Genomic DNA, 25,475 nt, shown 5'->3' on the forward strand with positions numbered 1-25,475 from the left:
CAAAGGATGCCAAGAAGAAGAAAAATTCCTCGGCGGCTGATCACGCCTTGACAGTGAAAAATCTTTGGTGGGGAAAAGCCGTGCTCTTCTGCAGAGGAACAGTCAAAATTCGTCTTTTGAAGATCTCTGGGGTTTGGCCTTGGACCCAGCTTCAGGGTCAAACTCACCCTGTTTCGGGTGCTTGATCCTCATTCTGGGGGGTCTCCTTGGCAGGAAAAGATATGATAAAAACTGAAATGCTGGGGTCTGTTTTATGCACCCTTAGACTTCCCCTCCTTTATAATCCCCCCCCATCATGCAACCCCTTCTCGTTTTTTTTTGTTGAGGAAATTAATGTGAAACTCTACGAAAAAGGTGCTAGTAATTGTGCACCGGGGAACAGAAGTCAAAGCTGAACTAACGTAGCACCAAAAGATTCCAGTGCCCAGGCCTTATTCCAAGAGCCCCCATTCTCACAATCTCCAATCCGGAAGTTCATGAGGTCTAGTAACTTCATTCTGTGTCAACCACTATTTTACAGTGTGAAGGTTCTAGAGCTTTTCCCTTTGCTTGTGGTTTTGCTTACAGGATTAATTTACTCGCAGGTTCCTGTTTTGCTCAAAAGCTGGGCCAGGGGAGAAGATATTCAGGATGGAAGGAAGATTGGGGCGGGGGGGGGGGAAACCCCAGCTGTTGCTGATGGTTCTTTAAAATGTACAGGATTTAAAATGGATTTTAATTCCAAAGTGGATTTTAAAATGAACAGGATTGCAGAGGCGGAAATTAAGAGAAACTTTCTGATAGTTAAACTGGGCAACAGTTAGTGGGCAACCATCTCCCCTTCACCCACCCACCCAGAAGTAATTTATTTTCCTTTGCTGGAGGGGTCCAAGTAGGGAAGGGCCTCAATTTGTCATAAACATCCGTTTGGCCTCAGTTTGGCCAATTCCACAGGGTCGGTCTAAATGACCTCTGGGCTCCCCCCAGCAATGCTAAGAATATGGAACTTCTTCCCAGCCTCTCCTCCTGATGCAAGAAAGAAAGTTCTGCTTTTCAGATGAGCTCGAAGCGAGGGAACGGAAAGGAAAAAAATTGTATTTTGATTATATTTCAATTAACGTTTACTTTTTGTGTTTACTGTAAACCACCCAGAGTCACTTCCTAAAAAACAAAATAAAGTTGTATTTATGGATAATTGAAATATCAGTAAACATCAATCAACCAACCAATCAATCAATCAATCACCTGGGTAGGTGAATTCCATCTGATTTGCCATTGAATTTCGGGTCGCGAAAACTTGTGATGCAGGAAATGCGTGGGAGAAAGCCAAATTCCTTTGCCCCTTTTCTGTCTCTTCCTGGAGCTGTTACTGACGTCAAACAATCCTCTGTTGAAATCAAAATCATCTCCTACTTTCTGACCCCCCCCTTTCCTTGCCCCCTGCAAAAACCTCTGGGGGACCCTCTTGCTTTTTCCAGAAAAACACCTACAAAAACCCTCGAGGTATTTGAAGTTCTTGAAGGGATTTCTCTGACTGGGGATCATGTTTGCAAACTCGTTTCCCTTCTCTTTCTTCCTCAGCTCGGCCAGCTGGCAGCGGAAAGGAAAGACGATGCCAGGAGAAAGATAGACTGCTGCGGCACCCCGGGCTTTAAGGACCGGCAGCGAGCCCAACCTGGGTTCAAGCTTGAGATGATGCTGGCAAGAGAGCTGCGGTGGGCCTTGGAGGGGGGGGCTTCGAAGGCTGGGGAAGGGGGGAGCGAATGAGACGGAGACGTGTTTTTCCCAATTTTGCTTCGTCTTGCACTGGCCTGTTTCTCTGGCTCCTGACCCGGCGATGCTGCGGCCCAGACAGAGAGGCATCTTCATGGAATGGGGCAGGGCTGGGGGCCGAAGGATGCACGCGTGTAAGGAAGGGGGGTCACTTCCTCCTGCCCCGACATTCCAGCCACGTGCCGTGTCCCACGGCGACTTCCCAGATGTCGGCTGGCCAGGAGCCGGGCGATGGGGGGGAATCTTTTTGTCAGAGACTGCCTGTCCGTTCCTGTTTATCACGGCGGATTTCTTCTTGGATTTATTTGATGACTTAGACATCTGAGCATGTTTTTACAGTCGGTTTCCTTCCCCTGCCGCCGTCTCTGTAACGCCGGCTTGCGGCCGACCTCTTAGAGGGGGCGTTCAAGGTGGCTGCCCCATCCTTAGTGGGGATGAACAGACCGGGTCCCCTGGTTCCCTGTCACTGCCCACCCTCCCCATGAGCTCGAGTCCCCGGATGGCCTTGGGCATTGCAGAGATGTCCTGATGGACTGGTTGGAGCGCTATTTTTTTACACATTTTATTTTGGTTGAGAATCTTTTCAAACAATAAAAGACAAGTCCAAAAGAAAAGGGAAGAGAGGACAGAAGAAAAAGAGAGAAGAACAAGGAAGGAAGGAAGGAAGGAAGGAAGGAAGGAAGGAAGGAAGGAAGGAAGGAAGGAAGGAAGGAAGGAAGGAAGGAAGGAAGGAAGGGAACATTACCTAAAGAAACACTCCCGACCTTCTTTGTAACAGAAATTAACACATTCATCCCCCAACCTCCCGCCTTAGTATTACAAAAACCCCTTCAGCCCCATATTTAATTCTCCTTCGGTCATCAGATCCCTAAATCATCACTTCCCTTTTCTCTGTTTGCAGCACAAACTCCATCAAGGGCTCCCAGCCTTTTCGAAAAGTTCTTGTCCGTTTGGACACTTCTGCCAATCGTGACCTCTTCCCAATCTGCTCCTCTCTGGTGAGAATTTCAGTACTTCTCCTTCGTTGTGCATATCGCAATCTTGCTGCAAGGACCACTATGGACCCAAAGTCATTCCGTCTTTTTAAATCTTCCCAGGAGGGAAATGAAATGATGGGGATTTAAAAATGGGGAGTGGGATACCCCTGGATCATCCAGAACCCAAGAACAAGATTGCACCGTCAAAGGTTCGCGTGTGAATCACCGTTACACACTCTGCTGTTGTGCTAGTTCCCGGATTGCTACCCAGACAGTTCCAGAAAAACTATCAGAAAATGAAAAAGCACATTTCCCCCCTGCATTAAAGAACAATTCCAGAATAACGAATGCATCGCCCCCAATCAGATTCAGAATAATGCAGGTTACGTTTTCCAGCTGAATTTGCTTCGGTCGGCTCGGCTGGAAAAGTCGGGCACTGCAATCAAGCCCTATGAGCAACCCCTGCATGCATGAAATTCCCTGTGTCCAAGGACCCCCCCCGCAATTTTTTTAAAAAATGAAGGGGAAAAATGCCCCCCCCCTTTGAAATAACGTACAGTATCAACGCAAAGCTTTTTCTTTAAAACGCTCTTTAATGACAATCTGATCAATACATTCAGACCGGGGCCAGGCCTTTAAGACTGTGGGTGGGAGGGGGTTGTCGTCTCCCCTCCCCATCTCTTATAAATATTTGGAATCACTGTACAAATAAAAGGAAATGGAGGGACAACAAACAGAGAGGTCTTTAGAAAGCCTTAGTGACGCCTGGAAACCCAAACTGTTAATCTGGAGAGATGCAGCTGTTGAGAAGAGGGGCGACAAAGAAGCACCATGTTTGTTAAGGAAGCAATTCCCCCCCCCCGCCCCAAATTCTCCTCTTTGGTTCCTTCCACCCTCTCCCCCCACCCTTCTCTTTTTCTCACCCTCCCTAAAGCAGAGAATTACTTTAGAGAAAGCAAATAAAAAGAAGAAAGGGGACCTTTGCACAGAGACAAAGGAGAAGGCGATCTGTGACTGGCAATGTTTAGTTGCTAAGGAAATTCAGCCTACAAGGATACACAGAACCAGGACTAGTGGGGGTGGACAGGGGGGGTGAAAGACTAGAAAAAATAGCCTGATCTTCTGAGGGGCACCCTTGCACCCCCTGCCCTCTTCTCTCCCCGGGGAGAAAGTTTGCACCCTCGCCGGATTTCTCTTTTTCCAGTTGCAAGCTTGAATTCTTCTGAGGATGGCTGGATTGCTTGATAGCACAGACGGGAGCTTGTGCGTTGGAAGACGTCTTCCATTTCTTCCTTCCAAATAAAAATTAAGCTCTACTGGCCCACGGAGATCTAGTTTGCCGAGGCCTGGGGAAATTTATCAGCCTGTTCAAGAATTTGAACCTTTGCGGGTCTAAAAGGAGGTTTCGAAGCCTCCAAAGCTTGCTCTGAATGATTCGTGTCAAGGTACAGAGGGTGGGAGGTGCTCCAGAGGTTTACGACTACAACTCCCATCACCCCCAGCCAGCCTTCCCCTCCCCCCAAGCTTATCACCCCCCCCCAGCTCTTGCCGGATTAAAGATCCCTTCGCATCCGCCTCTCTGGCTGGGGAGAATGGGGTCTGCAGTCCAACGAGGGGCTCTGGAGTGGATTGTCCTCGTTCCACCTCGTCTGGGGTGGAATCCACAGGACCTTCCCTACCTTGATCAACCCCTGGAAACAGGAATAAAAAGACATGTTTTTTGCCCCCCGGTTGAGGGGGAAAAACACATTACAAAAAAAAAAAAGATAAAAACATCTCATCTCACAAGAGCGTGCTTTACTTTGCGAGAGAAGGTCTAAGGAAGCCAAACGCTTTGTCCTTGAAATTTCCTCCATGGGGCTCTGTCCACGAAAACAGGATGAAGCCACTTCCTCCCTCGCGGCCTTTGGAGATGACATGGGAGGCAGAGCGGTGGGGCGGGGAGAGGAGAGGCGCTCGTTCAGGGGCGCGTCTGCAGAAGTCTGGGTCCGGGGGGGACGAAGGGAAGGTTTACTTGAGAGCATCCAGGTGAGTGCAGACTTGCTTGAAAACGTCGTCCACCGAGCCTTCCGCGTTGATCTGAAGACCAGAGACAGCCAGAGGGCTCACCAGGGCAATCCTGGGGCTGCCCTCCCTCTGAGACAATATCAAAGCATCCTTCCCCCCCGCCCCCTCCCCATAAGTCTTGAGCTCAGAAAGCCAGCACAGGGATCACCCTTGCTTGAAAGGGACTCCTGGGGCGGCCAGGTTGACCATCGGGGAGATGCCCACCAGCTTACATGGCGTTCAAAGGGAGAGGGTTTAGAGAACGTGAGGACTAGAAGAAGACCCACTGGGTCTAGTTTGGGGGATCTTATCTGCTCCCTGGCCACCTTTGTGCCCTGGTTCATACAGCCCCTAAGCCATCGTGTGGGTTCCAAGGGGAAGCCAAGCTTGGTGCCTTCAAACCATGCTTTGTGGCTTTGCGGTTGAGCACACCCAACACTTCTTCGTTCAATAAGCCATGTTTAAACAGCCCATGGCTTAGCATGATGGGTAGACCCAAGCGCGCCTCATCTATGTCTGAAGGCTGGACCCGCCATTCTGTTTCTCAGAGGAGGATCCACCTCAAACGCTGCTCCTACCACAGGTTTAGGTCAAGCCCCCAAGACTTGGGAATTGCTTCCTCCCCACCCAAATGCCATTTCCCCTCTGCTGCTCTCCGAAATCCTCCCACTGCTGGCGTCGGCCTCTTCCCTCCGCTGGCAGCCAGTTAGTCAGCGCCCTGCTATGCCGGGCAGGATGAGACCTGGGTGGAAGTGCCTGAGATTTATGAATGACTCCAGCCCATCCTCACAGCTCAGCAGGACTGGTGCCCTTGGCCTGCCAGGGCAAGGCCAGTTCAAAATACTCTGGGTATCATTCCCGGCAGAGATGGAGACTGCCACGCCATTCAAGTGTAAAGGAAAGAGAAAGAAAGAAAGAAAGAAAGAAAGAAAGAAAGAAAGAAAGAAAGAAAGGAAGGAAGGAAGGAAGGAAGGAAGGAAGGAAGGAAGGAAGGAAGGAAGGAAGGAAGGAAGGAAGGAAGGAAGGAAGGAAGGAAGGAAGGAAGGAAGGAAGGAAAGATCCATAGGGAAGAGCTGTCATTTCTCCTTTTCCATCCCCTGTCCAAATAGTTCTTTTTCTTCCCTTCTAGGTTTGTCTTTCCCTTCTTTTTCTCTTTCTCTTTCTGCCAAGTCCATCCAAGTGTTCCCATCTGTAAACTGAGGACTGTTCAGGCATTCAGTCTGTATTACCTGCAGTGGCCATTTTAAAGACTATTTTGGGGACCACCCCCAATGGCCCTGAGCAATGTGCTAACCAGGCCATTCCCAAAGAAACGAGACAACAGCCAGAGGACTGAGGAAGGCCAATGGCTTGGCCAGTAATTTTCATGCAAGAAAATGTGGCTGAAATGCCCCCCTCCGGCCCCAAATACAGCTCCCCAAAATGGCCAATTTTAGGGAAAGGTTGCGAGAGATTTCAAGCCATTGACCTGACTCACCTTGGAGACAATTCCCTTTTTCTCGTAGTAGGCGATGACAGGCTCGGTGGCCTTGTAGTACGTCTCCAAACGCTTCTTGATGGTCTCCTCATTGTCATCCACGCGCCCGCTGGTTTCTCCTCGTTTCAGCAGCCGTTTCACCATGGTGTCCTTCTCGGCATCCACGTACAGAAGCAGGCTGGGGGCAGTAATCTGCCCAGGGAGGGTCAAAGTGAGATCAAGTTGGGGATGAGAAGACACTCAGGAAAAGAGATGAATGGAAGAGGAGGAGGAGGAGGAGGAGGAGGAGGAGGAGGAGGAGGAGGAGGAGGAGGAGGAGGAGGAGGAGGAGAAGAAGAAGAAGAAGAAGAAGAAGAAGAAGAAGAAGAAGAAGAAGAAGAAGAAGAAGAAGAAGAAGAAGAAGAAGAAGAAGAAGAAGAAGAAGAAGAAGAAGAAGACGACTAGGCATACAATACTGATGGGACAGTAACCATTTTGCAATGATTTGGTCATCTACACAGGTCCTCTAAACCCATCTTGGCATGTTGCAAATTTCACCTGACACCTCTTATTAAAGGACCAATAATGATGGGATGAGTAGATCAATCAATCAATCAATTAAACAAAGGTTACAAAATTTAGGTGAAACAATAGCCCATCATAATTAGATGCTAAAATAAATTAATGTTCTTTGCCAGGTACAGGGTTGGGAGGAAAGATTGCACTGCCATCTTGTGGCTTTTCAGGATCTTACAGGGGGAGCATTGCTTGAAGGATGGGCCTCCAATAATATTAATAATAATTCAATAATAACAACAAACATCATGTTCGAAGTCAAAAGCTCCAATGCAGTCAGATATGTTTAAATTCCACTGAATTTTCAGCCGTTGTCTTGGATGATTCAAGTGAAAAGTCCACCCAAACCTTTCATTCCCAATCGGTCTGCAAACGTTCTGGAGATGTTTCAGGTTCTGCAACCAAGACTTCCCAAGATGGTCCACCCCTCCACCTTGTTCTTACCTTCTTCTCAAATTCCACGCCCTGTTTCACCTCCCGGGGGTAACCATCAATCAGGTAGCCTTTGGACTGATCTGCTTTGGATAACATGGCGTCCCTCAGCATGTCAAGGACAGTATCCTATGGACAAGGAGATGGGGAAAGGAGTATTTTGCAAATTTCAGAAGAATTCCGGAGCTGTGGATTCACAGAACAGGGAAAGGATCTTGGATTTCATTGAGTTCCCAAATACTGGAATATTTCTAACCCAAGACAATCCAGCATCTGCTCCAGGATTTATTTATACCCCACCTTTCCTCCACTTCACATGGTTTTCTTGCCTTTATTTTCACAACAACCAGTAATTTAGATCAGACATTAGAGAGAGAAGTGGGTTCAAAGCCACCCAGTAGCTAGGTTTGCAAAGCATACCATGTTAGGCTAAAATAGGCCAGTGCAAACATAGCCTCTGGGAGTTTTGCTAACCTAGGTTTATGAATAGACCTAAACAGCCACAAGTTTCAGAGCTCGAGTAGGATTTAACTGGGCTCTCTCTAACCCTCATATTAGAGTGCCTCTAAATACCTCCATGAGAAGGTTTCAACTTCCCAAGGAACTTTCTTCGAGAGCCGAAAAGCTCTAAAAAAATTCCTCCTGATTCTACTTTAAATCTGCTTTCCTCCTATTGCTACTCAATGGTGCCTCTGGTATAACAAACAAAGGGTTTATTTTTCCTTCTGCACAATATATAATTTAAGGCTACCATCCCATTTTTCCACAGTCCTTTTTTCCCCCTCCAGCTAACTCCTACTCTTGCAGCTGGTTCTTGCCCGTGTGGATTTAAACAGAACTGGAGAGCTATCTTGTCAAGATTGCAGGTCCTACAGCGAGGGTGGCCTGAAGGACCTTCAGCGCCCCTCCCAAGCCTGTCATTCAGGCACGTTGCCCATCCTTTGACTTCTGGGGAAAAGCAGAGATTTGGGGAAGGAACGGAAGGAAGGCTGAGCAATATCGCAAGGCAATTCCAGGTCCTGGGAATTTGCGTTGCTACCGTGGTGTGGTGTGTTTGTACATTCGCTTTGGGGCAGGGGGGGTGTTTGGCTTAGAATCATGGACAGCCTGAACTGTGGAGTCAAGCTGCGTTGGGATTTAAGAGCAGGGGGATGGAGCATGCAGAAGCATTGAAGGTTTCAAAAGACCTTTAAGAAACATCAGCTTGGTTCCGCCGTACTCACCAGAGGGACTAACTCTCCTTTTTCCATGATGGCCGAGAGCTTCTTCCCCCTCTCGGAGCCAGAACTGACCTCCGCCCGCAGCAGGTCGCCGGTGGACAAGTGGGTGTAGCCATACTTTTCGACAATCTTCTCACACTGTGTCCCCTTCCCAGAACCTGGTCCCCCTGCAGAGGACAGAAGAGCATTCAGGCGCAGAACTAGGGAAGAAGAAAAACGCTGCTTGGGTGGTGGCTTTCTTCCCAGCGATGGCCGAGACCTTTTTTCGTTTAGGACCAGGCTTCTCGTGGCAGCAGCGTCCCCTTCTTGGGGACTACAACTGCCCAAAGCCACATCTGGCTGGGGTCGGCGATGGCACTGCGCTCGCTACGTTTGGAGAGTGCCCAACTGGATGACGGTTGAGACATTTTACAAACACGATCGTCTAAATGCAAGGAGTATAGAAATACAAACACGGAAATGGGGTTATCTGCTTGGAGTATTTTTTATGAAATGGAAAAACAAGGGAATGAACTCTTAAAAGACCTCTGCGTGGATAGCCAAATCTGTAGGGTTTCTTTTCTTTCTCTGCACCAGAAATATGTTTCATACCTTGTGCTCCCCAGCCTACCCAAGACGCTATCGAGGTCTGCTCGAACCAAAAATTGTTGAGAGAAATTCAATCCCGCCTTATCCCTGCTGAAAAGTCCCTAAAAGCCTTTGTGGAGCCGAAGGAAACCCTTGTGAGAAGGCTTAAGACTTACCCACGACGAAGATGATTTTGTGGTTTTTCAACTTTTCTGCAAGAAAAAAGGGAGAAAATCTGTTACGCTCTGGCGGAGAAGTTGTTTCTTGCTTGCTCATCCGAGGCTCCCATCTCAGTTTGTAAACCCATTTTTAAAAAGGATTACCCCCCCCTGAAAAAGAAAGAAGAAGAAAGAAGAAGAAAGAAGAAAGAAGAAAGAAGAAAGAAGAAAGAAAGAAAGAAAAAGAAAGAAAGAAAGAAAGAAAGAAAGAAAGAAAGAAAGGAAGAGAAAGAAAGGAAGAGAAAGAAAGGAAGAGAAAGAAAGGAAGGAAGGAAGGAAAGAAAAGAAAAGAAAAGAAAAGAAAAGAAAAGAAAAGAAAAGAAAAGAAAAGAAAAGAAAAGATCTGAGGATGGAAAAGGTGCGAAAAAAGCACTGATTTATTTGGTCATTACCTTTTCCAGCTCTCACAGTACCATCTTCTATACATGAACACCGGATGCCCATCTTCCCACACCCTCCAGCATCATCCCTTTCCCCCTCACTCAAAAAATAATCCTCTGCTTATCCTTCTTTCTCAACACATTTTTGTTCCAGAGTTTCTGCCCAACTGCTCTCCGTGGCTGGGCAGGGCTTGGCTTTGCTATGGGCCGCGTGGCCAACATAGGTTACCGTAGAGACGGTTGCTACGGCGCAGATGCCAATCCAGAACATCTGGAGGGACTAAGCCTTGCTGGAGGAACTGGGAGCCATCTCAGAAACTTCCAGAGATGGGAGAGGTCATTTTTCTGGGACTACGTGACTTCCCCTTTCTGCTTTCTTCTGCGCTACGAACCCAACAAGACATCTTCCCTGAAAAATTCAGAATGCCACACGAGAGGCCAAACTTCTTTAAGGAAGCCTACTTCACCTGATGGATTTCTAGCTGCCTTCAGAAAAGGGGGCATTTTCAGTTAGGGTTTCAGGACCATCAGCGTTACGAAAGTTGTGGTTGAAGGACAGGTTTCTCTCTCAAGCAGACTTTAGCCAAGGGAGTCCAGGGATTCACAAATATGGCTTTACTCTGGGGCTTTTACGTATTGATGAGATAAAACAGAGCAGATCAAGAAATAAATTTATGGAGGGAATTGGCGCTCTAAGCCGAATTTGAAAAGCACCCGGGTGCTTCTTCTTGTAGCTGGTTCTCAAGATAAAAAAAGTTGCCGAGCTAGAAAATAAATTAAGCGCAAGAGAAGGGCTGAATTACATTTTTGTTTTGCAGTGCCAACCCCCCCCCCTCCCCGCCATATAAATCGATACAACACTCCTTGGCAAGGTTATTTTACAACAAATGTCCTCTCAGGCGCTGCAGGAGTTAGCACCCGTGAGCTTCGTTTCCCGATTCCTGCGGGCTGCAAATGTTGAAACGCAAAATAAGAGGGGTGCATTTTGCTACGGTTTCTTTGAATGATGCTCCTCAAGAGCACGGAAATTTTTCCAGGCCTGGCTGGGAATCTAAGGACTGCCAAGCAGGAGGGCTAAAAATAACACCCCGGTTTAAGGTTTCATGAACAACCTGTAATGAGCATTCTTCTTGGATTACAGCTTTCCAGAATTACACCCTTGCAGAGCTGGAGAAACAACCAGTAAGGAAGTTGTGTGGTCTTGGGAGTCAAGTCAGAGTGCCTGAAGGAGTTTTTTTGTATCTTCTTAGGTTTTTTGGCTTTTAGCACCCCATGAAAGGAGTTCTGGGGCAAATGTAGATTGTAGGAGCTGTAAGTCAGCTGCAGAGCTGATCTTTCGAATGGCAACATAGGAGCCCCATCATATGATGGGTACCAAGTGATGGAGAAATGCCACCACGCAGAACAGGCCAAACTGAATTCTGCAGACCAAGGGCACAGCCTGGCACAAGACAGTCTGTTACAAACGTCTCAAATCAACTTCATGAACTGACTTCAGAAGTTCCACCACAGGCTGAAATTCACCCACATATTCAGTGGGACACCGGTGCTCTGGAGTGACGATATGCCAACCCAATGTACTTGGGATGTTGGGTCAAAGGGCTTCCACCCGCAAATTTCAGAGCGGAGGAAGACCACGATGTCATGCCTTAACTCAGAAACCGTCCAACCAACAGTAGCAAACGTGCTGTGGGGGGTTTGGTGTTGTTCTCTTGAAGAATAGAGCATTGGGGGGGGGGGGGGACCCAGTTAGAAGATCCTAAAGAAAAGGTGTGTTGGCAGGTGAGGATCCACAGGGATGTCTCAGGTGACAAGCACTGAAGTTGCCTTGAATGAACGGAAGGGCAAATCAAGACCCACCAAAACTGAGAACGAAAGAAAGAAAATTCACTGACCTGCTGCCATTCCAAGAGGTTCTGAGGGGAAGAAATCCTCCCCCTGAAAGAAAACAGAAGGTTTGATTAGACCAAAGATCACAGCTCTTGAAGGCGACCATCCCAAACTCCTTGACTGCTCCAATCTCCTCTTCCAAAACAAGAAAGAACAATAATCCAGGACTGTGAGCAAAAATTAGTTCTTGGGCCTTCTCCCCACATTGCCTTTTCTTCAAATCCTTCCCATTGACATTTTGTTTCCAGATGTTCCTAACTGCCAACTCTGTTCAGAGGCAAATAAAAACTTTTAACGTGCTTCCAGATATTGGAGGACGTAAAAAAAAATAAAATAGCAATACCTCAATCTATTCTGGAACCCTACAGCCAATCCTGGAGAGGACCCAGCAACTCTTAACTCTGCTAGATTTTTTTTTCCAGCTGGGAGATCTGAGATGGAGAAGGATAAACCTTGAACGCAGAGGAGATCTTACAGAATCAACCCTCCCCGGTAGATTCACCTTGGAACTGCCGAATGGAGGAAGCGGAGTCCAAGGATGGCTCAGTTTGCAACACGGATGGCAGCTTCTGACTCAGAGCTGCGTGGATGGGGGAAGGAAGGGAAAAACACCTCTGATGCATCACCTGGGAAGAGGTTCCCATGGCAACTGCTTCCTGCTTGGTTTCCTCCGGCGGATGTACAGGCAGCCCTCAGTGGGCGAGCCTCAGCGCCAATTAGGCAGAGGCAGGGAAGGACCTCCCCGGGGGCAAAATTGGGGCAAAATTCCCCATAAGCCCTCAGGTACCTGTTGTGTCTCAGACAGGGCAGTGTTGGGTGATAAAGCAGAAGATGGGAGGACCGTATGAATTCTCCAGATCTCTCTTTCACTGCTTGCCCGCCATAAAAATATTGTTGGGTTTGATTTCTAGGATCAAGCAGCCATTTTGCTGGTGGCTTCACCTGCCTAGGTCAGCCTTGGGTGGGTAGGGTGGACTATCATTCCCAGACAGTGTGGGTGTCGTGAGCTGGCCAGCATCTGGGGATAGCTGGACCACTCCTTATATCTTTCTCCTTCCAGCTTGAACAATGATCCAGAACGAAAAGCCAACCCCGTGCCTTGTTCTGTACTATTTAATGTCACAGAATATGGGGACCACCCTTGATTTTTATTTTTTCCCCCTTTGGGGAAGTTGTAAGAGGGAAGATGACCATTGCAAGGTGGATGAATACACTGCTGGAAGAGGGGAAGGACCAGGTTGGAAGAACCTATGTAAGAATCAACTTTGACTCAATAGCGTAGAATCAGTCCATCAGTCCAGAAAGAAGACCTGGGCGTACAGTTGCCAACCTCAAGAGCTTTCCCAAACCATTAGATTTACAACGGTTAGGGTGATTTCCTTTCACTTCAGTTCTGTGAAAAGGTTCCATATCACCACCTTTCCAGGAAAAAACACACCAACCAAGGGAGCGATATCTTACCCCATTTATCCCCCAACTCTTAGAAAGGCCAGATTTGGAATCAGCTGCTCTACAGACCAGAATAGATGCCTTTCTTTCATTCAAACCAAGTCACTGCTCTTGTCTGAGCCGTCCCCAAATTCTGGCATTTCAGCTTCAAGTCCTGGCGCGCTACCTGTTCTGGTACCGTCCCTTTGGGCCTCAGTTTCTCAGCTGCAAAACGTCAGCCACCGAAGCCTGCCTCCTGGGCTTCTCCAAAGCCTGAATCGAATCACGGCTGCACTTCTTAAGCAACTTTGGGTGGTGTTTCATTTGGCCGATGCCTGAACAGGAGCTCATCCTTAACTGGGTTATCCCAAAGGTCACTCCACCCCGAAAAAAAAAATCCGAGAACGTAATTTCAGGAAGAAGCTTAGACGGGGGGCTCCAAGAATAGATTGCTGGCATGGTTTGGCCAGAGAGAGAGAAAAAACCAGGTCCAGTTACATTTCTCTTTCTTTACACCTAATAAGGTTAACTCCCCAGGAGGTTTTGCGAAGGGCTGCTCGGCGGCTGTAAATCTCACCGGAGAGTCTATCCACCCCTTTGCTGGCGGAGTTGGGGCGGTGGAGCCAAGTTTCCAACTTCTTCCCAAAGTTTAAAGCAGGGGGGCGAGGGAAGCCTGTGGTACAGACCCTCTCGGATTGAGGTGTGTCAGGAGTTGGAATTCCCTGCTTATGGAAAAACCTCACATCTAAAAGGCAACCCGTTCCCCAAAACCATGCACCCTCAAAAACAGCAGGACTCGCTTCTGAGAAAATGTGCCTAGAATTGCCCTCTAGATCCTGGGATGGGGGGAAGGCTGGTTTAAATCAGTGGGCGAGGTGGGGAGGCTGTCCTGAGAGGCTAGCTTTCTGCAGGCAAGGAAGTGGCTGGATAAGGAAGCAGCCAAGCTGGTCTCCGCTTTTCAAATGGGGCAGCCCCCCAAGAGGCTTCACAGGGCCTGCCCGTGGCTCCCTCGATGCTGAAAAGAAATAAGTTATAAAACGGAGACAGAGAAATAAATACCAGGTCATCTCCAGACATTTGGAAAAACATGAGTTGAAAAGACATCGTGGGGAACAGGTTCTCCAGGTCACAGAGGAAGAGTGGATAATGATGGTTAATGAGGTCTGGCTCTTAAACTACTTCTGCATCTCTCACATCCAGGCTATATTACCATTATCATGAGCTACCCCGTCATCATAATGAGGTGATGCGGCACTTAATGACAGGCGCACAGTAGGTGTGTGGGCTGGGTGTGCTGTTAAAAACAACACACAACATCTTCCTCCCTATAGAAATCTAGCATGGGACCTCTGAGAGAACCTCCCTGCTAATTTTCTAGCTGAAAAGAACGGGAGGTCCTTAGATTTCCCCCCACACCGTGCAGTTAAAACCCCCAAGCAAATTATTGTGAATCCTCTGAATTTTAGCTTCGCCTCCTTATGCACGTCCCAGGTTCAGGTTTACCCTTAGCCACAAATACTCCCCAATTGGCCATTCGTTCTCTCTCAAGACAGCCTACCCTACAGGGGGGTCGTGGAGTGTGGGGGATGAGAGGAGAGGCTTTTGCTCCTGGAAAAAGAGAATATACTTCCAATAAAGAAAGAAACAAGGTGAAGGAAAACGAAACTATGTTCTCAGGACTTCTCCATCTTGGTTACACCAGCATCCAGAAGTCCTCCATGTCCTGTAGTTCCCCGTACCTTGCACACCAACTCTCCTTTCTATCACCTGCAAATCTTGCTGGGGACTTTCCGATGTATACTCGAGGTTAGCCAACAGGGTATGTTTTATTAGGATTTCAAAAATGTGGCAGGAAACATCAGCCTCTCTCGGTCCCCTTGGAGCGAAGCAAAGTCATGCAAAATTCCAGCCGGGCAATGTTGCATTTCTTGGGGCAGGAGGAAGACAGAGACACGACCCCCCCTTGAAAAAGTGACTTAAAAGACCCCCCTCCAGCAGATTTGGAGCAACGGAGAGAGAGAGGTCAGCAAGGTTATTGCAGCTAAGCGCCTTCCCAAAGTTGGTGCAGGACCATTCAGAAAAACACGCACCCAGACACACACACAAATGGCTGGTGGGTCGAAGCACAACATTTGGCCAGATAACGCTGCGTGTCACTAAAAAACTTAAAAAGATGGCCACACGCAGTGTTGCCAGCTCCTACCCGCAGCTTTGCCTGGTTCTCTAACCGTTAGAGAAATGTTCTTTTCCTTCCGGATGATTTGGGGTGAATGAGAAAAAGGAGAAACCTGCCGGGCAACCAGGCTGTTAGGCTCCCCGTCTTCCCCCCGAGGGACGTCCTGCATTTAGGAAAATAAAAATCCTGGAAAACAGCTCAGCCTTACCTCTCAGTGGTGGGATGGAAGGAGACAAAGGGAGCCAGAGAGAGGAGGCTGTTTTCTCAGCCACCGGCCACCCTGCATGGTTATTTTTACCACCCTATATAGAGAGTCTTTGAGGCATGATGGGAAAAAGGGGGGAGCAGAGGCGGCCACGGATGCCCAGAGACGGGACCTGAATAGCAATGATAGGGGAGGATGGGAGAGAAGAGATACGTCCAGGCGGGGAGGCGGGCGGGGGCTAGAAAAGAGAGGAAGCTCGCGGAAGGGCTAAAACCATTCCAGGCTGGGGCTCAGAAAAAAGCCTGAACTTTTAGCATATCTTTTTTGCAAAGCGTCAAACGGACAGACCTTTCGTGGTCACGAGCCACCGTTCCTAGCAGCGGCGGATCATGAGATCGGTGCAGCAGTAGGGCCAGGACGGTGACTGTGTCTTACAATTAGCACGAGAAATGACACCCGGGTCAATGGTGCCCTGGATTGGCAAGATCCAAGCTGGGTATTGCTCAGAAGCAGAGCTGAGAGATGAGGAATTCCACCCATCCGCCCACTGGCACAAATATATTGACTTTGGAAGGGCCAAAAATGTCGAAGAAACTGGGACTGTAGACGCAGGCCAAAAGTCACCTTTGGGAAGGGTATGAAGATGCCATCGCTCAACTGGAGTGCACGAGGTGCGTCCGCTAAGGCAAAACACCTGCAAGAAGGGGGCAGAAAGCATCGTCTTCCAGGGGACACATCGCTTGAGAACCTCAAAACTGCCTACAGTAAAGGTGGGCATGGACATAAATAGGAATATATGGGCATCAAGATTCAGCCCAGACTGGTGTCCCAGCGAGATAAATGTTAGAAGAGAATGAAAACAGACCGAAACACTCGGGGATTTCAACAGGAGAAAAGACAGATGGAGATTGAGAGAGAGGTCTCTGGCCCCAAAAGGAAAATTGACTTCTCTTGTAGAAGGTGCCACCTTCAGTTCCTGGTGTCTCCAATAAAATTAGTTTCAAGTAGCAAATTTCTGCTCTTAGCCAAACACACAATCTTTAGATCCTAAAGGAACCCTTGAATTAATTTTCAGGTCTCAGGGACCCCCTGCATAAAAATTAGGGCATCTACAGCAGACAGGGCATTGATCGATGATTACGTGCCATCAAGTCATTTTTGACTCTGAACAATCACATAGGTAGAGGACATTATATATCAAAAAAGTAATGTGCTTCTTCACTCATGATCTCTTATGGAACCCCAGATGAAAAGGGCTGCTTTTGCCCCAATGGGCCAGAATTTTTGGACTGTGTGGGGTTCGGATTCAGAAGATCCCATCTGAGCATCTTGCAAGGATGGGTAACCCATGGCTCTGAGATGAGTTGTAGATGGTCCTCAGCTTAGTTCCAGAACCCAAGGGAAGACTTTCATTTTGACCTCTGGTGAGGCTGATTTGCTGGAGATGAACAAAGGGAAAGAGGAGGAGAGCAAAGGGGAAAAGACGAAAGAGAGAAAGACGGAGAGAGAAAAGGAGGGAGAAAAAGTAGGCAGGCAGACCAAGGAGATGTCCTCTCCACTTTGGGCCCTGGCTGAACCTACTAGTAGCTCTGACCTTGTCCACCAGCAGCACGTTTCTTCTGCCTCTTGGCACTCTCCAGTATTTTCTTTCCATTCCTGTTTGCTTAACAGCAGGTTAATTGCCTGTGCTCCATCAATGTCAGTCACTGACCCCTGGCACTGTCTCCAATACTTTCTCACCAGGAACTCCCACCCAGTCAGTTCTGGCTTCTGGTCTGATGAAAAGGAAGCAGGCTTCTGATTCAACCCAGGCTCAGGAAAACACAACTTGGAAGCCATGCCAAGATCCAGGTCTGGACTGTATCATGGTGGTGACCTCACCTGCTCCTCTTTCTGCTCTTCCTTTGGAGAGTCCTGGCTCGGGCTGAAGACATTGTGCAGTGGCAAATCTAGACCCCAAAGCCAGAAAACAGGAGAATTAGATGCCTGGAAGATTCACGAGAAAACAACACATTGCTGGTGGAAAAATCACAACCAGGGTTCCAAGGATACTCAAAAGGCACAGGTTCACTTATTTGGGATTTCTGGAGATGAAAGAACCCCAGAAACTGGATCAAAATGTTTGTGAATAACCCTCTTATTCTGCCCCCAAGGAATTCCAGATGGGCATCATGAAAGGAGGAATTTTGCAGCTAGAGGAAGTTGGGCAGAAGTTGGAAGTGGAAGACACTTGCTGAGTTGTGAACTGTAATGGGATGTGAGAATAACCTTGGGAGACAGGAGGAAGAGCCTCAGACAGGGCAACAATTGGACAAAAGAGATATCTTAGCCCACAGAAGGAATGGGGGTGGAGAAAGCGTCTCAGAAAGGACCCTCCCTAGTTCTCTGGAAAGTAATGTTAGTACTCATGGTTTTGGTGTCCTGTCTAGACTATCTCAAAGGGCTGCACAAACATTGCATATATTTCATCTGGTTGGACATGAGCTATCAACCAATTCTTGAGGTGCAAAGGGGGTTCATCCTTCTCTAGGTTCTCTAGAAGATGATCTCCAGCCCCAACAGAGAACAACGGCCCCTGCTTTTAATTCCAGCAGCTTCTGTAGATTTGAGTCACCCCAGGAAATTTCTCTGAAGATGACCAAGATGCCCTCTGGAGCAATCTAAAGTCCTCCCTTCCACAACGTGCCTGCTTCTTCTCGCTTTTCCTGGGGGGGGGGGCATTGTTATTTTCACCCCTTTTGTTCCTTGGTGTAGGTGGATGCATCCCTCACCTGGAATTCTTTTTCCACCTGGATGCAACCGTTGCTGAACACAGGAGCGGATGGCAGCAAATATTTCATCTTCTTCTCTGTCTGCATCGAACTGGAAAGGGGAAGAAATATATTATCAATCTTTTCTTCATGTTGGGCTGAGCAAGTCTCTGCTTGGTTATACCTCCAACCGTGTGTGAAAAAAACCTTTATACTTTTTGGATTTCACTTGCAAGTATCTTTGGCACCTTCTAACATCCCTTCAGAGAAGGGATGGAGAAGACAGCATGGAGGACATTTGTATCCATATCTGTTTACTGATTCTGCAAAGGCATGTGGCTCTTGCACGGCCATAATCAGAAAGAACTACTGTTACGAAATCCCAACATCTTAAAGTACAGTTCTTCAGTAATATGAAAAAAGCAGACTTAAAAGCAGATGTCACCTTGAATCGGACCCAAACTGATTTTATAATGCAGCCACAAGTTCCTCGAGATACCAAAAGTGCTTTTAGTTCATATGGTTGACATCCAAAGAGACGTGTGACAATGGAAAACAGTGGCAAGGTATTGACCGCCATCTTCAGCGTCATGTATGACTCTAGAGCCAAGCTAAGTGCCATTTTTGCCAGGGTGAAGGAAAGTTCTCCAGTAACTTAACAACCATGACTTCTCTAACTTAAGTCCCACAGGAAACCAGCTGCATGACACTGTTCCATGCAAATGAGGTTCCCAGGAGATGTGTCATTGGGAGATGAATTGAAAAACAAACCCAAAACATCTTCTTGGATTCCCACCCTCACTGTCCTCACCCGGACCACGGCTCCCTTCTCCTGGTAGTACTTCACAATCAACTGAGCATTCTGCTTGAAGGTCTCCAGCCTGCGCTCAATGGCATGGGGGTTATCATCCAAGCGGCCTTGTTCCTCGGCCCGTTCTTCTAGCCGTTGCCGGAGCCGTTGGCTTGAGCAAGCCAAGAATACCACAACATCTGGAGAACCAACCTGACAAAGACAAAGGATAGATGAACGAATCATGGGAAGAGAACCCTGGATAGGTCTGATCCTGACTTGCCTGCTTTCCATTCCAAAATTCTCTTTTCCTCTACATCTTCCTCCCTGTGGTTCACTTCCTCCTCTGTGAAAAATCCAGGGCCACCTCACATGTTGGTCCCTCTACCATCAGCTGAAAGATGCAGGGAAAATGTTCTGGAAGGGCAGGTGGAGAAATGAACTGAGGCCTCAGAAAAGGCCCCCAACCCACCGCCTTTTGGTGCTGAACGTTGACAGCTCCCAGGAAGCTTCGTCTCACCTGCTCTTCAAACATGAAGGCCTGGCCAATGTCTCGGGGAAATCCATCCACCACGAAACCTTTGGCATCTGGCTGCTTGATGAACTGTTGCTTCAACTCCTCAATGGTCGTTTCCTGAAAAACACAGAGAGATCCCAGGAGGTGGGGTGCTGTGGGGTGTTTTGCAGACCCAAACACAGCAGGAGAGGTCTCCCCTAATTCGTCCTGGTTTGCGGCTTGTGTACTAAGGCAGAAGGCCAGGAGAAGAAGGATGGAGGACCTCTTTAAAAAAAGGAAAAAAAGGTGTCCAATTTGGTATAATTCCTGGTTTGGAAATAACCCAATCTCTCTCGCTGGTAATGCTGGAGTAATCCCAAAGGTCTTCTAACTCAGAATTGAATCTGAACCAGAAAAGAATGCAAATCCTATTTCTCTTTGATTTCTGTCTCTTTTTTGGCTCCATCAACTCATCTTCCCCGTTGCTCCTCCAATACACGTAGTGGGGAGAAGTAACTCCAAATAACCACCGTCTACACTGGAGTCTTTCAACTAGAAGAGCGGTTCTCAACCTTTTTGGGTCCGTGGCACCATATTGAATACCGCGGTAGTTCTGTGGCACGCCAGAAAATTCTTAATCGTATATATGTATTTTTAAACGTGTAAGACTTGGTTCGAGAGGAAGTTATGCAATTTTTATTAAGTTGTACACTTAGGATTTAGGAAACAAGAAAAAAAATCTCGTGGCACACCAGAACAAGCCCACGGCACGCCAGATGAAAACCACTGAACTACAGTAAAACAAACTTTCCGTTGCAGGCTGTACATGATCAATCAGTTCTTGATTGCCCAATTTTCAGAATATTCTTTATCTTCACATTTAGCCTTCATTTCTTTCCCAAACTCCCATTAACGCCCAAGAACAAGCCCAAACTATATGAGTCAAGGGGGCTGACAGCAGCTTTAAGGCACGCTTGCTCACCGGTGGGGCTAACTCTCCATTGGCAATGATCTTGGCAATCAACTCCCACTTCCTGTCGCTGGTGGCATGGTGGATCAACTGGCCACGCAGGATTTCCCCGATGGAAATGCAGACGAAACCGAAGTGAGAGGCCATTCTCTGGCTTTGAGTCCCCTTCCCGCTCCCGGGACCCCCTGCACAGGAGAAAGGTGCCGATCAGTTTGACATTCAACAGCAGTAGTGAAGTGGCCTCAACTTTGGGAAAAGAATTGGTCAACCGTGGGGAAGTTCAGTCTAGATAAGGAGCCCTGAAGATAGGAAGACAAGGTTGAATCCTTCCTTCTCACGCTAACATCTCATTCTTCACTGCAAAAAAGAACATGGAAAAAAGATCCATGGGAATTCTTTCCTTTGCATCAGTGGGAACTTTCCCCCCCAAAGAAAACTGTAGATCGAGGAGGAGATTCCTTCTAAGGCTGTGTAGAGAGAGGAGAGATAAACTGTTCTTCTCCACATGCTATTTTCCTCCTCTGGAGTGACGTTGGTTTCGTCCCTCCACCCCCAAATGAAGTTCTGATGGTCCTGCGAGAAACACAGATCATATCACAGGGAATTGGGCCTCCACCACCTCCAAGGAACTGCTCCTCTCACCCACCCCAATCTTCCTTCTGACGTAACCTCTCACCTATCACAAAAATGATCTTAGGACGGGGACGTTCAGGATCAAATACGTTGTATTCTTGGATTAACCCAGTGGATTCGGTCATATCGGAGTCACTCTCGATGGAGAACTGGGTCTTGATGGAGGGTACTTCCTGGTATGAGCTGAACAGGGCTGTGATGGGACCTGCCAGAGAGAGAAAAGTGGTCACAGCCTAGCTGGGGAGTGGAAACTCATCAGAGAAGGGGACAGTGCGAGACAGCCAGGGCAAGACAAAGGCATAATGGAATATTAAGGGCCGTGCAAGCGAGACTCGCTGATAAAATTGAACATCTGTCCCCAGGATCCAAACGTGGTTCTCCTCTTTCTACATGTACATCTCTGAGCTGGAGACCTCATGGATCTCAGAAGGGCTTGGTGGACATGTTCTGACCGCAATGGAGTTCACACACAGACTTTGCTGCCACTGCCAGAACCCGGCGGCAAATCCCGAAACACCCCGCCTGTAGAACGGACATCCACCTGCCCGGGAGATGGGCTTCCTGTTCAGCCCGTCGGCCACAGGTTGCATGCCCAGCTCTTCCTGGCTGATGAAAGTGTCCCATTGCAGCACCTCCGGACCACCCATTTCCCGGACTTTCTTCAAACAGCCTTCGAGGTAACCGATGGGGTCTTCAGGCCGGTAATACATCAGACCCGTCAACATGCTCTGGAGGAGGAGAAGCAGAAACAGACAGCTGGTTGGGGAAGAATAAGTTCTTTATTAACTTATTAATAAATATTTGCCCTTTCAGGATCTGGGGAGCCTTTGCTGATTAAATGGGATATCGAATTAGTACCCAAAATCCACATATTTGTTGATTTTCTCCTCCCTCTCTCTCTCTCTCTCTTTCTGGAAAATATATATTGTTCCAAGAGGAAAGTTAGTTGACTTGGGAAACAGACCTGGAACTCAGCAGGAGGAGGGTTCACTGCCAGCCTGAGGCTGAACTCCTGGACTTTTTCCAAGAGTAACAGTTTAACTCGCCAACCAAATCAGGCACCAGTAAATTTCCCGATGATTTCGTTTCTCGGGGGACGGAAACTTCCTTGTGGTGGGGCCAGAAGAAACTTTGGGGTTTTTTGGCAAGGAGACCTCTTACACCAACAGGCTTGGAAAACACATTTGGGGAATATCTTAGTGTCTGAAAGAAAGGATGGGTTAATTAGGGTTTCCCCAGTGTGGCTGGGGAATTCTGGGAGTTGAAATCCACAGGCCTTAAAGTCCCTGAGATTGAGAAGCACTGCTCTAACCCCCCGCCCTTTTTTTTTAAAGCTTTGGGGAGAGAGGCGTTGTAAAAACAGCTCTCAGAATTAGCCATGGAGACGTTGCTGTGTTGTGATGCTACTATGTACAAACACACCCTCACTATTTAGATTTCTTCGCAGAGTCGTTGGAGGGGAGAGAGACCTTACTGACCTGTACGAGGCAGTCAGCAGCTGAATTTAGCGGCCCTTTCTAATGTCCCAGAATGCCTCGGTGTTTGCATCATCTGATGCATCATGGGAAAATCCAACGGGGGTCCTTACGTGCCGTTCGCTGGTTGCCTCTGCTATGGATTGCATTTGATTCCAGCTTCCTCCCCCCCCCCCCAGGAGTTCAAGGCAGTGTTTCCCCTCATTTTATCTCTACCACAATCCTGTGAGGTAGGCTGGGATGTGAAAGGTCCCAAAGTCTTCCTGTGGGCTTGAACCTGGTCTTGCTTTGACACCCTTAACCACAACAGCACGCCGGTTCTCATGACATCTGGCTATGGAGAATTCGTAGCCCCTCTATTATTCCTGACAGATTTTGATGGCTTCAGAGATGGATCTGAGTTGATGCACCAGAGGAAGATGGACCGATTAAAAGCCATAAGCTGGGGTAGCTGAATAGAGAGCAGGCATATGTAGGAATAGTATGTCTGTAAATGTTAGCTGTAGATGGAATGTACTTTTAACACATGAGAATGGAAAGGCCGCTGCTTTCAAGCCTGGATTATAAACTGCTGTGGGCCTTTTTCACTGCATTTCTCTGCAATGTAACTTTTTCTCATTTTGTTTTTCTCCTTACTGGAGTTGTTTATAAACTTTTCTGAGACTTTCTTGAAAGGTGGGATGGTAAAAGCTATAAGGAAACAAAATCAGGACGCTGAGCAAAACATCCCTTTTTGCCGGATACAGTGCAGCTTTTCTTTTCTCTGTGCAAACAGCCGTCCCTCTTAAAAATGGAACATCCCCATGAAGAGGCAGTCTACCTTTCCATATAGTTAGGATGGGGAGCAAACCACGGGACAGAAAGACCAGCCTCCTGATTCAGCAGGACTCTTACTGCAGAGCCAAAGAGGAATTCTGTCCCAAATTTTGGGATTTAGGGGATGAGGATCCAGCCATGCATTCTACGTGCACCGAAACTCACCGCCTCGTGCCCCACTCCTGGGGCTTCTCCAGAAACAGATGGAAAGGGAGGGGGCAGGCAAAGCAGTGCACGATGAACAGGCACCCACATCTCGCACATTCCAACATGTCTGGGTGCAAACTTGTGCAAATTATTCAGATGCCTCCTGATGGTTTGACTCACGCCGGGCACGCAGTTCATCCATCCTGGTATGGATGCCCTCCATGGCGGCTTCCACCCCAAACAGGACGCGGGACGCCTTCATGCAAGTGGGGTGGGGGGGACACCAGCCTTTCGCCTCAAGGCTTGGGGTCGACCCGCAGGAAGCGCCGCGACTCCCCCGCTGCCCCCCAAGCCAACGCGCGCAGCATCACGCTCTCCAGCTGCGGAAAAGCACCCTCGCCCAGCCTGGGTTCGTAGCCAAACTTCTCCGGAGCCATTAGGGCAACTTTCCACAGCCTCTCAAGCGGGGGGTGGGAATAATGATGCCCAGCCCCCCCTGCCTTTCCAGCAGCGCTACCCGCTGCCAGCTCACGAATCAGGGATTTGCATCAACGCTTCAGACGCCCATGGAGTAATATGCAGCCTTACCCATTCCGAAGGAGGGAACGGAAAGCACAGTCCGCTTGCCCCTAAATGCCAGCCCAGGGCACGCTCTGCTTACGCTCAGAAACCCTCTTCCTCCTTTGCTGGGGATCCTTTTCCGCTCTCTTCTAGGACGGCCCCCGCCCCGCTCTCCTAGCGAGGCAGCAGCCCCTGGACAACCCCCTTGCGACCCCCTTGGCGTCCTGCGCAAACTTCGGGCACCCCCAGAGCGGCGCCTTTGCGCTCTGAGCCGATGGACGCTGCGCCCGGGGCGCTTTGTGCTTGCTCAGAGGCGACCCTGGCGCCCGGGATGGGGCTTGTCCCGGCGGAGGAGCCCCCACCCCCAGGACCTACCTCGAAGAGCCGCGGGATCTCCCGGCGGGAGACGTAGTCGCCAGCGTCGGCCGGGTCGCTCATCGCCCTGTTGGGACGCCCGGCTTGGCCCTTCCCTTCCCTTCCCTTCCTCGTCCAGCCCGGCTCTGGCGGCCGTTCCTCGGCTCGGGGCGGGGAGCGGAGGCGGGAGGTCGGGCAGGGGACTGCCCGTGGCGCGCGAGGGTGTGTGGCTGGGTGGAAAGAGCGTCTCTGAGCCTGTGCAGAGGGGCGCCCAAGGCTAGCGGGAGCCGGGCGCGCAGGCAAGAGGCGGGGTTGTTTTTAAGGCTGCCTCCCTTCAGCTGTGTGCGTGCATGCGTGCGTGTGTGAGAGCTACAGCCTGGCCGCCAGTCTCCACCTCTGCCTTGTCTGATAGCAGCTCCCATCATCCCCAGCCAGAGGCTCTTTCCCCCATCCTACACCCTCCAAAGGCTCTGAATGACGACTCCAACCAGCAGGATCCGTCCTCTCCTTTCTTTTTAAAATCACACCAATATTCCTTTTTTTTTTAAAGGCTCTTTTGCCACACCAAGCCTGGACAGACAGTCTGGACAAGCCCCCAGCTCTGCTCCCTCCCGCGGGCTTTAGCCCCGTCTGAAGGGGGCTGCAAAGGGTCCTTGCACTGGTGCTGCTGAAAAACTTGCTGTGGAAACCAGACTCCTGGCCAAGTCCCTACTCCCTTGGCCTCTTCCTCTTTTCCCTAATTTTGACTTTTTTCCAAGGTAGTTGGTGGAAACAGCGTCATGTTGTGGAAAGCAAGGCGGGAGACTGCATTTATGGGAAACACGCAGCCTCCGGGCTTGGGTGCGTGGCTGGTCTCTATCCAAAATGGTTTAGACATTCAAATGTTCAGATGGATCTGAGAGGAAACACAGTCATGTAAGACTTAAAGAAAGGGATCGAATGAACAATTCCCCCCCCCCAGCCCACCCGTGGTCTCTGCAGTTGCATTCACACAGCACAGGAAACTAAACTTGGTTCGTTTTAATCTCAGTTTATTCTTTGATGGCTTAACAGCATGGTCCGGACCAAGTGAGTCATTTCTCTGAAAAAAAATATTCAAGGTCAGAAGAAAGGAATGGGGAGATTCAATGCCATGTATTGTTTAATTTACCCTGGATGAA

General features: G+C 48.7%; 1 protein-coding gene across 4 annotated transcripts; it reads right to left on the reverse strand.

Annotated features, from left to right (window-relative positions):
• Positions 1-3,302: 3,302 nt before the first annotated feature.
• On the reverse strand, positions 3,303-24,867 carry AK1 (adenylate kinase 1). 4 transcript variants are annotated; one of them, XM_007434442.4, is made up of 14 exons: positions 24,337-24,867; positions 21,504-21,690; positions 21,006-21,167; positions 20,342-20,514; positions 19,384-19,497; positions 18,885-19,076; positions 18,095-18,185; positions 17,205-17,272; positions 11,520-11,562; positions 9,203-9,238; positions 8,463-8,626; positions 7,252-7,368; positions 6,253-6,444; positions 3,303-4,808 (listed from the first exon to the last, which is right to left on the reverse strand). In XM_007434442.4, exons 1-14 carry the CDS (start codon positions 24,397-24,399, stop codon positions 4,740-4,742), a joined length of 1,671 nt encoding a protein of 556 aa, XP_007434504.1. In that variant the 5' UTR covers positions 24,400-24,867; the 3' UTR covers positions 3,303-4,739. The 4 variants fall into 4 exon arrangements, with proteins under 4 accessions (XP_007434504.1, XP_025026442.1, XP_007434505.1 ...); XM_025170674.2 differs by lacking the exon at positions 24,337-24,867 and adding an exon at positions 21,927-22,100; XM_007434443.4 differs by lacking the exons at positions 17,205-17,272; positions 18,095-18,185; positions 18,885-19,076; ... (3 more) ...; positions 21,504-21,690; positions 24,337-24,867 and adding an exon at positions 15,327-17,083.
• Between the last annotated feature and the right edge of the window lie 608 nt (positions 24,868-25,475).

The sequence above is a fragment of the Python bivittatus genome, unplaced genomic scaffold, assembly GCF_059951505.1.
Source record: "Python bivittatus isolate LINGU-HERP-01145 unplaced genomic scaffold, Pbiv_v1 ctg000160_np1212, whole genome shotgun sequence".
Taxonomy (NCBI): domain Eukaryota; kingdom Metazoa; phylum Chordata; class Lepidosauria; order Squamata; family Pythonidae; genus Python; species Python bivittatus.

Bases quoted from the DNA above. Each gene is read 5' to 3' on its own strand.
- AK1 (XM_007434442.4), bottom strand. From the start codon at position 24,399: ATGAGCGACCCGGCCGACGCTGGCGACTACGTCTCCCGCCGGGAGATC. The intron at 8,627-9,202 runs GTAAGTCTTAAG...TGTCCTCTGCAG, and splicing joins CAAAATCATCTTCGTCGTGG to GGGGACCAGGTTCTGGGAAG. The intron at 7,369-8,462 runs GTGAGTACGGCG...CCTTGTCCATAG, and splicing joins AAGGAGAGTTAGTCCCTCTG to GATACTGTCCTTGACATGCT.